Source organism: Pelobates fuscus, chromosome 4 (genome assembly GCF_036172605.1).
Source record: "Pelobates fuscus isolate aPelFus1 chromosome 4, aPelFus1.pri, whole genome shotgun sequence".
Taxonomy (NCBI): domain Eukaryota; kingdom Metazoa; phylum Chordata; class Amphibia; order Anura; family Pelobatidae; genus Pelobates; species Pelobates fuscus.
Window position 1 is genome coordinate 99,786,429 of NC_086320.1, and position 15,856 is coordinate 99,802,284.

Consider the following 15,856-nt stretch of genomic DNA (forward strand, 5'->3'; position numbering starts at 1 on the left):
AGAGCACTCACAACATGGCGGACACACTCACCGTCAATAACATGCAACAATCCAGGCCTGATGAAAGCACCGCACAGGATGACATACTACAGCGCATTGACAAACTCTTCACCCGATTCTGGGAGAAGCTGGAGGAACGTATGAGGACAGCTACTGGGGAGCAGAAGAGCACACAACTACAAGCGGGTGAGAGGGAGAGGGGGACCCCACAGGGCATTAGCTCCCCCCGCATCCCCAACCCACGTATTCATAGCCCACCAACGAGGGCGACCAAGCGAGAATACCTCTCAGACCACCCCCAAAGGGGACTGAGTACAGGGACTAACATGAAACACACGACCACCCAGAACCCCCTGTATAATAAAACGGCAACTGGCAATGGCCGTCCCAAAAGCCTTCCCGGGCCGAAGACCAATCGGAGCAACCCTCCCAGGCACCGACCACACCGCCGGAGAGCAGGCCACCGCAGGCGGAGGCGAAACATCCAAGCTCTTCACGGCGCCCGACTGAGGATCAACCCGGCCTCACAGAGCTACCGAGTTGGTGGATTGAAGGTGCAGGCCTTCGCAAAGGCCTGGGGCCGGCAGGCGGCCACCACATGCCCGCAACCTACTGCCACAGGGGGGGCTCCCCTAACCGAAGGGACCAACATAGCGGACTCAGAACACCTACCCCAGCCTGACCAGCGAGCTAAAGGCATCGGATGAACACGGGACTTTGGGCCCAGTCTTGGCTCCCTGTTACTCTACAGTCGTCCTCCCCCCCACCCATTACCTTAAGGACTAATCCAAGTTGCGGCCCATTGGTGGTATTTGCTTGTTTGATTTTTGCTTTGCTTTCAGCGTGTCTTCACTTAATATCACAAACATGCTTCTGTCTAGCTCTGTTAGCTTACATATTCCTACTCAGCCGATGTTGTTATAAACATGCTAGTCTAGCCTATTAGTTGTTTTTTTTTTTTTTTTTTCTTTAAGCTCAGCCTGCAAGAAATTTAAACAGCACAATGTTACACTTTTGTTTTCCAGATACCACAGTAACGCTCCACTCTACCGTATCATACTCTACGCTATTATGCCACTCTTTAGTATGGCACACTACACACGAGCCACATTCCGGTAACCTTAGGAGCGACCAGCCTTATTCTACACATAGCTAGTCCACCAAGCTAACACGAATGATAGCCACATATAGTATATCCAAACGGTGGACTGACGTGATACGGTAATGCCACACTTATGTAAAACAAGCATTGCTGTCCCTGTTACAACCCACATGTTGACTCACACGTGTTTAACTATTTACTAAATGTATGCTGAACTTAGTAGTGATATTATAGAACGTTACAAAAATATAAAAAGAGGCAGATACTCACAGGAGAGGTTGCATTATGTTAGCGTGACCCCAATCTGTATGAAAATGTGCATCCCCCTCATTCTATTCTGTATCCCATTTAACATATGCCTCAATAAAACAAAGATTGACAAAAAAAAAAAAAAAAAATAGGTTTCAGGAAGTATTACATTACAGAGATCGTAGTGGAAGCATGGAATAGCCTTCCAGTTGAAGTGGTAGAGGTTAACAGATTGAGGGAGTTTAAGCATGCGTGGGATAGGCATAAGGCTATCCTAGACTTAAGATAAAGTCAGGGACTAATGAAAGTATTTAGAAAATTGGGTATACTAGATAGGCTGAATGGATCTTATCTGCCGTCACATTCTATGTTTATCTCTATCAATAGGTTCTTGAAAGTGAGCTGCTTAATGACAGTATGTGGGAGCTGGCAGCAATCACTGTGTGCAATCCCTCCAGCATTGGTTTTAATACAGCAGATGTTGAAGTGATGAAGAATCTACCTGATATTTGTGTACGTCTGATGAAAGCACTTGCGAAAACACCTTACATAAATGACTTGGTGCCTTTCCTGCGGAATAGGATAACCACTCAGAGGTATAAAATTTGCATTCAAATGCACACTTTAAATGTTTTCGCTGTGATTTTATTTAGTTATATGTAATTTCTCGTGCTTGTGAATTTCCATAGAGAATTGAAATCTAAATAACTTTATTTTTTAAATCTGTATGTACAAATATAGAACAACGAGTCACTTCTGCTTCATTAGTTGGTATTCTTAATTTATTATAATTACATTTTCGGCAATATAAATGCCATATTGAAATAATGTTATTGTTGAATTTTCTCTGACGCTTAAGCAAAGTTGTTTGGACTCTTTAATCAACAAATATGCATATCGTTATATGCAGTGTAGTCACCTATCATATGAATTAATAACTTGTGTGTTTGTGTTTATCATAGCATTGAAGACCTTTGCTCTGTTGATATATATGATCCAAGTACCAGACATGACCGTGGTATGTTGAGTGCCACTCTCGCTACTTGCCAACAGCTTCACAGGGTGCAGTTACTGAATTCTACTCTGCAAACTCAGGTAAGAAAATGTGCTGTTACCAAAAAAGTGCAGTAGGTTTTTTTTTATTGCTGTCAAAAAAAAAAAAAGAAAAAAGACACTCTGACTTCTGAAACCACTATATTTTAGAAGAGGTTATATTTACATTTGCCAGAGAACACACTTCTAGTGGCTGTCAGAAGGACGGCCACAAGAGGCACTTCTTCCTTAAGACATCATATAATGATTCCTGAATGCAGCTAATGCTTCTTATAGAGAAACATTGCATTCAGTGCTTCAGTCTGAGATTAGCAGAGCATAGCACTTTATGAGAAGCATTGGTTTGTTCAGAGATCATCAAGAATACTAATCTCAGGAAATGAAGCAATTGCTGAGAGGCGAGACTGTCCTGGCACTGTTTTACAGGTACATTTTTAATGGTGTTTTTTCTTCTTCAAGATAATTTTTTAAAGAGTCTCTATAATTTAAATCATTAGACACTTATAGTCTGCGGTTAAAATAAATTTAAATGTTTCTCTTTAAAGTTTTCCTTTAACCCCTTAAGGACACATGACATGTGTGACATGTCATAATTCCCTTTTATTCCAGAAGTTTGGTCCTTAAGGGGTTAAAGGCATATTCCGACCACCAAAGCAACTGTAGCTTAGTGAAGCAGTTTTAGTATATATATCATGCAAGAAATACACTGCTCTGTTCTTTGCCTTTTAGGAGCTGAATCACTTTAATTCCATTTATCTATCCCTAACCACACCTCCCAATGCTGTCGCTCATACAGCCAACATGAAAAAATGTTTTCATTTTCAGATGTGACAGCCCCAGTTTGTTTACTTTAGAAGTGTTTGTCTTGTGCTCTGTTAATTTCACTTTATTCGCACAAAAGAGGCACCTGCAGGCTGCTTTGGGAAAAAGTAATTGTGAAAAATCCATATTTTCCCCAGAATTTCCAGCTACAGGTGCAAATTGACATGTTTAAAAGACTGCATGTGCCTAAACATGCATACTTCACACTTCACATGTATATTTATTCTTCTTTTTTACCAAGAGCCAGCAGCAAAGTTGCACACATGTTATTTCAATTTATACCTAATATAAAGAAATTTATGTTTTTCTTGTTTTAGATTGCAGGTCTTCACTTTACTGTTGGACCAAAGCTACTTTCGGTTGTTTATAAAGGCATTGCTCCTGCTGATGAAAGAAAATCTCTTCCTTCTTTAGACATTAATGGCAAACGTCTTGCTGAGGGACTTTTACAACTGGCTTTTAATTTTGGTGGACAGGTCTGTATTCCCATTACTTAATGTAAAAAATTAAGGAACACATTTTCTAAGAGGGTAAAGGGAGGCAAGCCACGTAAATGGTGTAGTAAACATTACAGGGTCAGGAATACGTTTGTTTTAGAAAATGTTAAAACTCACCTTATTTCCAGTGCCGTGCGGATCCACGGACGCTGGCCCTTCCCCGATCCACCTCCTTGGTGTCATCATAAGAAATTCCAATTTTCAGCCATTCCAATGCTTTCCCATAGGGCTTTGCTGAATGGCAGTGATGCCTACTGTGCAGCACTGCCCCAGAAAGCACCTCCTGTGGCCATCTGAGGAGTGGGCACTTGGAGGTGTCCATAGGTGTCCATAGGGAGCAATGTAAACACTGCCTTTTCTCTGAAAAGACAGTGTTTGCATTAACAAATGTGTGTACACAATGATAATACTCACCAGAACAACTACATTAAGCTGTAGTTATTCTGATGACTAGCGTCCCTTTAATGGATATTACAAATGGAAAGCAATATGCATATGTACATACAAAGCTAGTTTACAGTTTATGTACTGTTTATTTCTAAAAAAGACATCGCCTGTACATGCCACAAATGATTTACCTGCATTATTTTTTCCCCCCACTAATAATTTTTTTTCTGAGTGGCTCATAAGTGAGTTGCTGTGTGGCCATGCGTTGCTTGGTTAGATCTACAAGGTTATGCTGCAAAGCAAAATTAAAGAGATTTGAGCAGGGAAATAAACACAGCATGGTGAAATGAACTTTATTTATGTTGGTATGCAGAATGTTCTCTTAAAGGACAACGGACACCTCAAAATATTTTTTTTTTAAATAACAATCCTTTCCGTATATCCGTATATGTAAACAAAATGTGAAAACCTCATCCCTGCTTTTAGTATATCACAGAATCCCTTAGTCATATACACACACCTTGAATCAGACAGTGACACGGACTGTCTGTGTGGTCTTTCCTGCTTCTGTGCATGGAGTGACACAGGGAAGACTATATAGACTAATTGTCGGTTTTCAAACACTTTCCGACTAATGGTGTATGTATATGGCTGAATGTTCCTGAATGATGTATATGGCTAAAGGATCCTGGCATATAATAAAGGCAGGGATTCATTTTTCACACTTTCTTTACATATACTTCATTACAAATATCTTTTTATTTTCAAAACTTGCTGAATGTATTATTCTATTAAAACATAGTTGTGAGGGGACACTTGTCATTTAATTAAGCATGTCTACCTAATTAGTATTGTGGCAAGACGTTAGATGAAGCATGAAAATGTAGTGCCTATATTTACACGACTTTAAAATGATCTCTTAGGGAAAAAAAATGACAAATTATGCACAGAAGTAGGAGTTAAACAAATAGTATGTCCGTTTTTCCCCACACACTGCTTTTGCTTTTACTATTACTAAAACTATTACTGTTTTGCATAATAGGAAGATGCATTTCTTTGTTTTTTTTCGTAGAATGGATTAACAATCACTATTTCTTTTTAAACAGTGTGAGGAACTTGTTAGCCTTCTGCTCAATACCGTTATTTTGTCTGTGCCCTTGTCTGGAGCATCACAGAAAAATTTCATCAACTTTTCTCATGGAGAATATTTCTACAGTTTGTTTTCTGAAACCATAAACACAGAACTTCTGAACAACTTGGATACTGTTGTACTTCAGCTTCTGAAATCTGCTGTGGAAAACCCCAAAATGGTACTATAGCTAATACATTGAACTAAGCTATGGGGTACTGTCGCATCCCAGGAATTTTAACCCTGTGTGCTTATCCTTATATTTAGCAACTAAGTATTTGTGAGGTGTTAAATCTCAAATGAAATGTAGAAATCCACACACCTCTATCATGCATCTCAAGGTTTCTCTTTTCTGGTTACTGAACTCTCCCCTGTATGGCATATATCATTTTGGGTTTATTATCATTTGATTGTACATTGCAGCTATGGTCAGCAGTGCTATATATATATATATATGAAATGACATACAGATATAAAATCATATCAAAGTTTAACAATCCTAGCTACAAAGCCGTTACATTTTAATGTAGCGGTTTTGGTCAAAAGATGATGCCCATTTTGTATAATGATGTAAAACATATCAAATTTATAAATGTTGCCTAAACACTCCTCTTGGTGCACTCCATTGTTAAGGCTTTCTGTTTTTGATGATCTTCACGTTTAGTATCATCATGCACAGCATGATGACGTCCAACATGTCTAATTCTTTTCAAAGAGAAGCATTGCATTTAGTGCTTCTCTGTGAGAAGCTTGGAGTTTTCGTAGCGCAGCAATAGCTGTGAATGTGCTGTGTGTTCTCAATGATTCTCAGTGAGCATCTGATTGGACAGACGTCCTTAAAACTAATTACTTCTATGATGGAGTAGCAGCTGTAGTGAGAAGTATATCCTGGCATTATAATAAAGATAATTTTTTTCTTTTTTTTTTTTTACCTTTTATTTTTATTTTTTTAATCTTTCTGAACAATATTTAATAATTATTATACAACAGCTTGTTTAATGCACTGTCATCAAGAAAAGTGTGCATAGCCTAATTAAGCATTACAAATACTGTGTGTTTTCTCTTTAACATACGGTAGTTTTTTTTTTTTTTTTTAGTTTGTATTTTATTTGGGTTTGTACAAATAGTATACTCCTTTATTATAGTATGGTTATAAAAGTAAAATCATGGAAACACAGCAAACAAATTAGCGTTATTTAGTCTAGGATGATACATATAGTCGCTGTAGTCTGGGATATATGGCGATAGCCTGGAGTACTGCATACCTATAGTTGCATTGTACTAGGTCTCGCGGCCGCAGGACCATTCACCTTGTCTGGGAAGTCACTCTAATTAGAACTAGAACTCCTGGTCTTAGCCTCTTGTCGTTTCAACTAAGGCACATGGTCGTAGGTGCATATACTGCTTATGTGTAGTCACATGAATCTAGGGCACAGGGAGGTAGTAAATTTGTCACTTGCGTGTAGTCGCTTAACTAAAACATGGATCATTATATTCATAAACTGCATACATATAGCCGCTTCCTACTAAGACATAGGGCCCTCGGTTCACAATCTTTCAGTAGCTGTATCTAAGACATGGGACCAGGGCTTCATATACTGGCTCTATATAGTCTCTCCGGACAAGGACATGAAGTGGTAGGGTCATCTACTGTAGATAGATAGTTGCTTTAAACTAAGCCATAGAGCCATATGTTGTATTCCTATATTCGTTTGAACTAAGATAGGATGCACTATATTCCTATACTGCATACATATTATCTATTCAAACCAATATATTAGGCATTAGTTTTGTTTACTGTATGTATATAAATATGTGGTCTCTTTAAACTAAGACATATAACAATGGGTTTACGTACTGGATAACTAAAGACTGAAGGCATCCCAAAAACAAATATATCAAATTAAGTAACTGAAGCTGATCGCAGACCTACTGGCCTAATCCTTAATATTAATCATGTCACAGTTCTTTTGCCTTGAGCTGCTGTTCCCTCTGTTGGCCCAGCTGGCAGCCTTAGTTGTCGCAGGAATGTCCCCAGAGGAGGTCAGAGCCAGGTTGGTGTCTCCATGCAGGACAATCAGTGAGCCATCTCCTCCCCAGCTGTATCTCACCGAATGTTCCCTCAGCTGACCAGCTATTGGAGTTAAGAGCCTCTTTTCCAGCAGGATGGTAAACGGTAGATTGCTGAATACTGCCACTGTGCAACCTTCAAATTGGAATTTCCCCTTGTCTCTGGAGTGGGCCAGGCCGTCAGCTCGAACCGCAACATCAGTGGTGACCACTATCGCTCGGCGCTCCGGTTGGTGCTGTTGCTGCTTTACGGGTCCGGAATGTGTTTGATATCAGCGTGGGGTCAGCGCCACCCTTGAGGCCCATGGAGGTGATCAGCCTCTGGATAAAGGGCATCAGCGCCTTTTCCCCTATCGTCTCTGGGATGCTGCGCAGGCGGGTGTTCCAGCGTCTGTGGTGTGACTCTATCGTTGACACCGCCCTGTTAAGCCTCTGTACTTGTTGGGCCAGGTTCTACACCTGGCCTTTGGTAGCTTGCAGCAGGGTGTCCCGGGTACTCTCCCTGGATTCCACTGCCTGGACTTTCTGGTGGAGGGCTCCCATCTCCTCCTGAGTCTCTCTCAGATTGATTTTCCACACTTCCCGCAGGTCGGCCAGGAGTCTTTTAATGTCTCCTTTTGTGGAAGGAGAGGAGTCCTTGTCCGGTTCAGCCTCCTGGGAATCCTCTCCCAATCCCGAGTTCTTCCTCCTCTTCGTAAGACTCCTCTGAGGCATCATCCTCCTCCCGAGGTTTGGGTGCCATCTTCAGCAGCTCTGGCGGAGTAGGCCTCTCAAAGGAAAGCCTGATATCGGGCATTCTAGGGCTCTCCCGGAGTTGAAATTTGCGGTGCTTGCTTCCCATATTGTCATCTGTTGGGGGTGTCAGGTATATGTCCTCATGAAGCTCAAAAGGTGATGGAAATGTTGAGATATAGTGTTTCTGGTGCAGAGCTCAATAGAGACTGTGCTGCTGCTCTGTCCTTTTTACCTTTTTTTTTTAATGGGGTGGCAGGGATATAAAGTAAAAAATGAATACTCTATAACATTAAAAATAAATATATTTTTAATGTTAAAGCATTCATTTGAGGGTTTTTGCTGCATTCAAGAGAAAGACTATTATTATAGATGCAAAAAGACAGAAATAAAATGACAACTTTAAAAAATAAAAAAGATGCTATATTGCATTTGGCTACTTTGGATTTCATCCATTCAAAATGCAAAGTATTACATTGCCTCAAGCTGACTGAATTTTTTTTTATTGTAACAAAATGTCTATTTACAACGCTTCCCCATAGTATGTATGGTTCTTTAAAAATAAATAAAGTTATAACCTATAGATCTAGTGGAGTTTGTTTTAATAATTAATTCCTTTAGAGAAGCGATTGTAAAAAATAAACATGTATATATATTTTTTTTTTTTACTATTTTTTTCCTTTCTCAAGGTGGGCTGTGTCCTTAATGGAATGTTGGATCAAAGTTTTAAGCAGCGCACAGTTAGAAAGCAACAAGGTGCTAAATTGGTCAGTGCAATACTTCAAAACTGGGGCCAACTTAAGCCATGGTGGGGTGAGAATTCTACTTCTGAGAGCAAAATGGCTGTCCTTACGCTACTTGCTAAACTTCTTCAGGTATTATTCAAGATACGAATGGGATTACATAAGAAATCTCTATTGCATTTTACTATCTCAGGGGTTATGCACTAAATTCTCAAAGTGCATTTCAAATGTTAGGCCACAATAACTGAATCACAAAAACCTGCTGTCCGCTCTGTTTTTAATTTGGCTATTTTGGCCTAAAACTTGAAATAAATTTTCAATTCAACCACATAACTTTTAAATGAATAGCCCTGTCTGTAAAACATGTACGCTAATGCGAACAAGGAAAGATGAAAGCCCTGTTTAAATGCTTCTGTTATTGTATTAAGTGCATCTCTGTGCAGGTCATTCTTCCTTAAACAGAACGAGTCTGCAAATGTTATTTGTGGAGATTTGACAAGGACACTTTTTGTTTCATGCCAAATAATCAAGCTCCTAAAAAATTACTTTGGAGAATTTTTACTTTTTTTGTTACTATTTGCCTGTATCTTCTCAATTATCGAGAATTCTCAGTTTGCGAATAGCACTGTTAGTCCATACAAAAGCTCACTGTAAAATGGTTTTTAGACCGCAATAGTTTTTGAAATAAACAGTTTACAGTTTTCAATAAAAATACAAAACAAATGAGCACACTTAATCATTCAAACTTCTACAAGATTTATATGCAAAATGTATTATTAAAGAGAAAAAGAAAGTTGCGTTTTCTCTGAAATATTTTTGGAACACTGAAAGCATGTGTGCAAAGCACCAGTTACTAATGTTTAATGCTGCAGTTTGTCTGCTACTTTTAATGGACACTTTAATGGCTGCGAGATTTTGAACTGATATTTAAAATGGTGGGCTTAGGATAATCTCTTGATTACCTAGTGTATTTGATTTGTTGTTACAGTGCATAAAAGCAAATAATATCAAAGCTGTAATATTTTTTATTCCTGTCTGGACTGCTCTGTATTTATTTAGCTTGTATTTGTTTTAATTTTGACATTTCTTTTGGTGATTGAGATGTTCTTTTCCCTCAGATTGATGCCTCTGTGTCTTTCGACACGAGCCACGCAGCCTTCACTGACGTTTTTAATACATATATAAGCTTTTTGTCCGATCAGAAACTTGGGCTTAATTTGAAAGTAAGTCTGACCTTAATTCTGTATCAACAATTCTATAAGCAAATACAGTTTCAAACTTAGCTATTGTAACCCTTTCAGACTTGCCGTGCTCTGACATATAGACATATAGGTGAAGCTTACTCCCACTTTGCCCCTGACATTCAGTGCTAAGTTTAGATATACATTAACTGCTTTTTGGTTAAGTTAATTGGATTTACATTAATCATGATCCATTTTATATTCTAAAGCGTAAATTTTATATCAACTCTAATTAAATCTTTTCTTTTTTCTTGTGGTAAAAGCACGTGTACATATCAGACTTATGATGGTAAATTAGATAATAGCGCATGAACTTCACACTTTTTAAATGAAAAAAAAAAAAAAAGAAGAGTACTCCTAATAAGTACAAGCAATATGCAGTATAGAGTTTAGGAAGATTCAGAGAACACAATGAAATATCAGAGTTTAAGGCCTTAATTAGTCTGCATCCCCAAAATTAAGTCTCAAAGAAATCACTAGGTTTGACTACGGCTGCAAAAAAAAAAAAAAAGGATTTAACTTCTAAATGGCAAAGAATTGAGCAGTTAGAATGCAGGAGAATGATCTATACACCAAAACTACTTATTGAGCTAAAGTTGTTTTGGTGCTTGTAGCTTTCCTTCAAAAATTATTACGAGTGTCTCATTTTGTTAAAGATTGTGGGGGTGAAAAGTCTGCAGATTGTTAATCAGGCAAAGTGTTGCATGTTATCCTTTGAGAGTAAAGGGTTATGATTGCTCACTGTCTGCTAGTCAGTGCTGATTAGCACATATTGGAACTCATTATATGACACTGTATTGAAAACCTCAGGATATTTAAGAACTAGCCACATTTTTGTTTTATTAATTTATGTAGAAATGCAAGTTACAATTGCTGGGTCATCCAGCAAATCTACATAGTTAACATCGTGGATAATTTGCTTCCCTGGCACTTAACCCCTTATTAAGTATATAAACTTCCAAGGCATTTTTGTGACCCTAGTCTTTACCTTCAGATCAATATAATAAGGAATGAGATATTTCTTTTATTTACTTCTTCTCCTTTTTTTTTTCCCCCCAGAGTCAAGCAATTCTGGTTCTTCCTTTCTTTTCCAAGCTCACAGGAGAAAAACTAACAGAATTGAAAAATACCCTTAATACCTTTGTTGCCTTTAATTTTCCCATGAAATCTGATGAATTTCCTAAAGGCACTTTGAAGTACAATAACTATGTGGACTGTGTGAAAAAGGTAAGTTAGATTTAATTCAATAAATTCGTATTTGTTATACAGTTTAAAGGTACAGCCCAGCATTATAAATACATTTATTTACAATGCTGGAGTATTTAGTGAATATCTTGGCCCCATGTCTCTGATTAAAAAAAAAAAAAAAAAGAGGAATAAAACTATTACTTTTTGTACCTAATGCTTCTCTCTGAGAAGCCTCACATCCACTTGGAGCGAGTGCTCGATGTGTGTGAGGAAAAGCACCCCCCTGGCTGTCCTTGGAAGGTGCAAACTTAGAGCTTTATAAAAGTGTTCTTTACTCTTGAAATCAACACTTTTATAAATTCAGGACTTTCTGTAAACCCCAGTGGCAAAGATGCCTCTGCCACAAGATCGTGGTGGAGCCGGCTAGCTAGCCTCCGGCCCAAGGACTATGGGCCATGTAACAGACCTTTAAAAGACTTGGTTCGTGTGGTTTCCGGTTTTAGTTCGGGAACCGAACAACCACACGAATTGCGGATCACCTCTGGGCTCATTAACTTCTATTGACCTCTTCTGACACCTCAACATTCTAAGTGTTCCATCTTGTTCACACGAACGCAGGCAGCGGTGTTTGGTCGTCGAGTGCATGGAACTAAAATTGGACACTCTAACTCGCGAACACTGCTGAACTTTGACAAACTCCTGCTTCTTTTATATACATGTCAGGAGAGGGCCGTTCGGTAGGATTGTTCGCATGAAGTAGGCGAACAATCGCTACCTTGGAGCCAGAGGATGAGATCGGTATTTCATTCAGTTTTGGACGCCTGAAAGTGAGAACAATTTTGGGCATAAGCCACGTCGGTCAAAAGTTTACATCCATGGAAAATCCAAACCACGGAACTGATCTGAGTACTTTTTGGATATGATAGGCACTCAGATCAGGGCTATCTAGGGATGACTCTTGAGGGGTTTCCATGTATATTGGAGGTTCTTTTGGGGTGTTGTACAACTGTTGTATTTTTCTGTACCTGGAGATAATTGAGTTTGTACAGTTCCTGGCTCAATTATCTCTCAGGCACAGGGGAGGTGTACCCAATCGGTGTACCAGACGGTCTGCCACAACCCCTAAAGTCCTTCAGTTTAGAATTTGAAGTGTTTTTTTAAAGGGACCATGTAGGCACAAATCACTTCATCTAATTGGAGTGGTCTGAGTAAAGTCCCCCTGTCCCCTTAATCCTGCAATGTAAAAAAATATATATTTCCACATAGCCACTAGAGGTCCTTCCTGAATTCCTTTTGCTTTCCATGAGAACTCCTATAGAATGTAAGCTCGTTTGAGCAGGGTCCTCTTCAACCTATTGTTCCTGTAAGTTTATTTGTAATTGTCCTATTTATAGTTAAATCCCCCTCTCATAATATTGTAAAGCGCTACGGAATCTGTTGGCGCTATATAAATGGCAATAATCAATAAATAATAAATAAACATCCAATGTCTTGAAAATCCCCATAGGAAAGTTTTGATTGAATGCTTTTTTTTTTTTTTGGAAGCTCTAATGCATGTGTGGCACACACCACGCATGCTCATTCGGTTTCTCCATCTATATGACATTACTGAAGAAGGAGAAATGATCGGCACTGTAAAGATCTAAGTGTTAAAAAGGTTTTTATCCCTTTATTCACCAGGTGGGGGGTTATAGTAATAGGAAAAGAGACACTAAAGTGCTAGGAATACAGTTTTGAATTGCTAACACTATAGTGTTCCATTAGGTGGTCATATTTTGTCATAATATCTTGTTTTATTGAAATGCTTTAAAGGAACTCTCCAGTGCCAGGAAAACAAACCGTTATTCTGGGAATGCAGGTCCCCTCTCCCTCTCCCTCCCACCCCCATCCCAAGTTACTGAAGGGGTTAAAACCCCTTCAGTGACTTACCTGTATCCAGTGCCGATGTCCCTCGGCACTGGTTCAGGGTCCGCCGACGGGGGATACCTAATGCACATGCGTGGCAATGCTGCGCACACGCATTAGACCTCCCAATAGGAAAGCATTGAAAAATGTGGTCAATGCTTTACTATGGGGATTTCAGTGACGCTGGAGGTCCTCACACAGCGTGAGGGCGTCCAGCGACGCTATAGCACACTTTTCGTGTGCTATAAATACGGAAGTGCCCTCTAGTAGCTGTCTAGTAGACAGCCACAAGAGGAGGAGTTAACCCTGCAAGGTAAATATTGCAGTTATGAAAACTGCAATAATTACAGTTGCAGGGTTAAGGGAAGTGTGAGTTGGCACCCAGACCACTCCAATGGGCAGAAGTGGGCTGGGTGCCTGGAGTGTCCCTTTAAGTAAAACTCAAAGCAGAAATTGGCACTTTTATAAGAGCCTCTGAGTTGCATCTTGACTCTGACAGCCTAGAGGAAGCTCTTCCTTGCTCCACATGAGCATTCGCTCATTCTGAATGTGACGCTTCTCATAGAAAAGCATTGTTTTCTGCTCTAGAAGATCACTAGAGGTTGCTGGGAGATCATCTCTAGCGATCTTTTAGAGCAGAGCTGTATAAAGAAGATTCTCTGTGATGAATCAGAGGTAAGTGAGCTCCTCTGTAAGTCTCTTACAGGGTTATTTGTTAAAGTGAGAATCCTAAGTGATTTTCAAATTTAAGGTAGTTGAATGGAAAGCATAGAGCAGTTAGTGTTTATCCTCTCAGTTTTTCAATAATTGGCCATGTGTTTTTGATTGATGATTGTCTTTAGTATTTAACCTTGAAACTGTACTTGGTTAAATAGAGTAGCTGTTTATAGTTCTCGAGAGAACCCCTGCAGAAAATTAGAAATCTCATTATTTTTTTACTTTTTAAAACGTCAGATTTAACAGTGACTATTCTTAGTCCTTTAGCTGAAATACTTGTTAATAGTCCAATTAATTTCCAGTTTTTAGATGCTCTTGAATTGTCTCAGAGTCCGATGTTGCTACAGCTAATGTGTGAAATTCTGTGCCGGGACAGCAAGCATTTCATGGAAGATTTGTTTCAAAGCAGCTTCAAAAAGGTTGTTCAGAGGTAAGCACCCTGGGAAACAATTACATTTTCACTACTTGATAGTGGTGTACGTGGCACTTACATTTTCAAACTCTTCGCATCATAATGAGTTCATACATAGGGACATGCATTCTATTCTCCCTCTAGCTTTCCTAGTATCGTAATGGAGTGATCCTTAAACTTCGCAGTAGAAAAAAATATGGACTAAATATCATATGGTTTTGAACCAGCAAATGAAAGCTATGACAGTGATGGATATATATATATATATATATATATATTTCACAAACTTTTGCATTGTCAGAGTTATGACAGAGTTTGAACAATAACACTTTTGTTTGTAATAAAACCCTTGTCAATATATTTATCCTGCTTTGGCTGCAGACATTGTTGCTTATAGAATATTTGAACTTTATGCTTGTACATATTCATCCTATCACATATTCATCATTTCTGGATGAAACGCTGCACAGACAGAGATATTTTATTGTGTTGTTGGATGTAGAACTCCACCTCCGGCAGCATCATTAGGTAATTATTATTAGCTCTCATGGAACAAGAGTTCCACATTTGCTTATTTAATACTGTACATAGTTCATTGAACAGAAGCTAATTCATTGGCTGAAAGCAATGCGCTGACTCCTAGCCAATAAGCGTCTGGATCAGCATGCAGCTTGTGCATCTCTGCAGAAGCTGGAGGCTGGCCAACAGCCATGTCTGAGGCCTCGGTAGGACCTGGGTAAGTGGTAAACTGCTGGTAAACGGTTTGCCGCCTTACCTGGGAACAGCGACAGGGTACTCTTCACATCATAAGCACTGTAGTGGTTATGATGCTTGGAGCAACTCTTTAATGACCTTTACTGGTGTAATGGGCGTGGAGTCTGAAAATAGTATGCATTGTTTACAGACCATATTTTTCTCCCTTATGTGTTCCTGGCTGTTGCTCTTGCCTGTTTGTTCATTCTCCTTTCATAAAACCTTATTTCGTATTGCAAATTAGCAATGTCGAAAGGAAAGTTAAGCATTTTCAGGTATATATTATGTTCCATTAGTAATAATGGAAGGCCATTTCCAGCAGACGATAATTAGCGGATTGTTAGGATTGCAGCAATATGTTTTTATACAGTATTAAAGGTCAGTACATTTTAAACAATTTATTGATATTTGCATGCCTTTAGTTTTCCAAATGTAGATTTATAAACATGCACATTAGCAAGTGCATATAGCCATTAAAGCCAATGTACCCAGCTGGTAGTGTTTGACATAACAGGTGTTACCATTGCTAAGTATCACTGTTGATAGTTGATAGCCTAGTTGTGATTCATTTTATGGTGCATGGTGTTTAGATTGAGTACTGTAAAACCTTCATCTCTTTCTTTGAACCGAGCTTCACTGTTATTATGCAACAACAAGCCATTATGTAAATCATATCAAATCAATGTTCTTGGAATAGATAATGTTACCTTTCTAACTGTTGTATTCTTAAAGATAATGTGTTGTTAGGGTTTAATCAGTAAACTCCCCCCCACCCCCCCACCCCCAGTTAATTGTTTAGTGAATAACCCCTTATTGATTCTCATAAAATGAAGTGGTGACACAAATTTAAATGTAG

General features: G+C 38.9%; 1 protein-coding gene across 1 annotated transcript in view; it reads left to right on the plus strand.

Moving 5' to 3' along the window:
* The window catches only part of PRKDC (protein kinase, DNA-activated, catalytic subunit), a 167,699-nt gene that overhangs the window by 80,476 nt on the left and 71,367 nt on the right, over positions 1-15,856 (plus strand). Inside the window, exons 33-40 of the mRNA XM_063451401.1 lie at positions 1,739-1,947; positions 2,314-2,446; positions 3,544-3,702; positions 5,217-5,420; positions 8,731-8,916; positions 9,903-10,007; positions 11,085-11,252; positions 14,138-14,265. Of these exons, the coding sequence (XP_063307471.1) occupies positions 1,739-1,947; positions 2,314-2,446; positions 3,544-3,702; positions 5,217-5,420; positions 8,731-8,916; positions 9,903-10,007; positions 11,085-11,252; positions 14,138-14,265 (1,292 nt within the window). The remainder of the gene's footprint in view (positions 1-1,738; positions 1,948-2,313; positions 2,447-3,543; positions 3,703-5,216; positions 5,421-8,730; positions 8,917-9,902; positions 10,008-11,084; positions 11,253-14,137; positions 14,266-15,856) is intronic.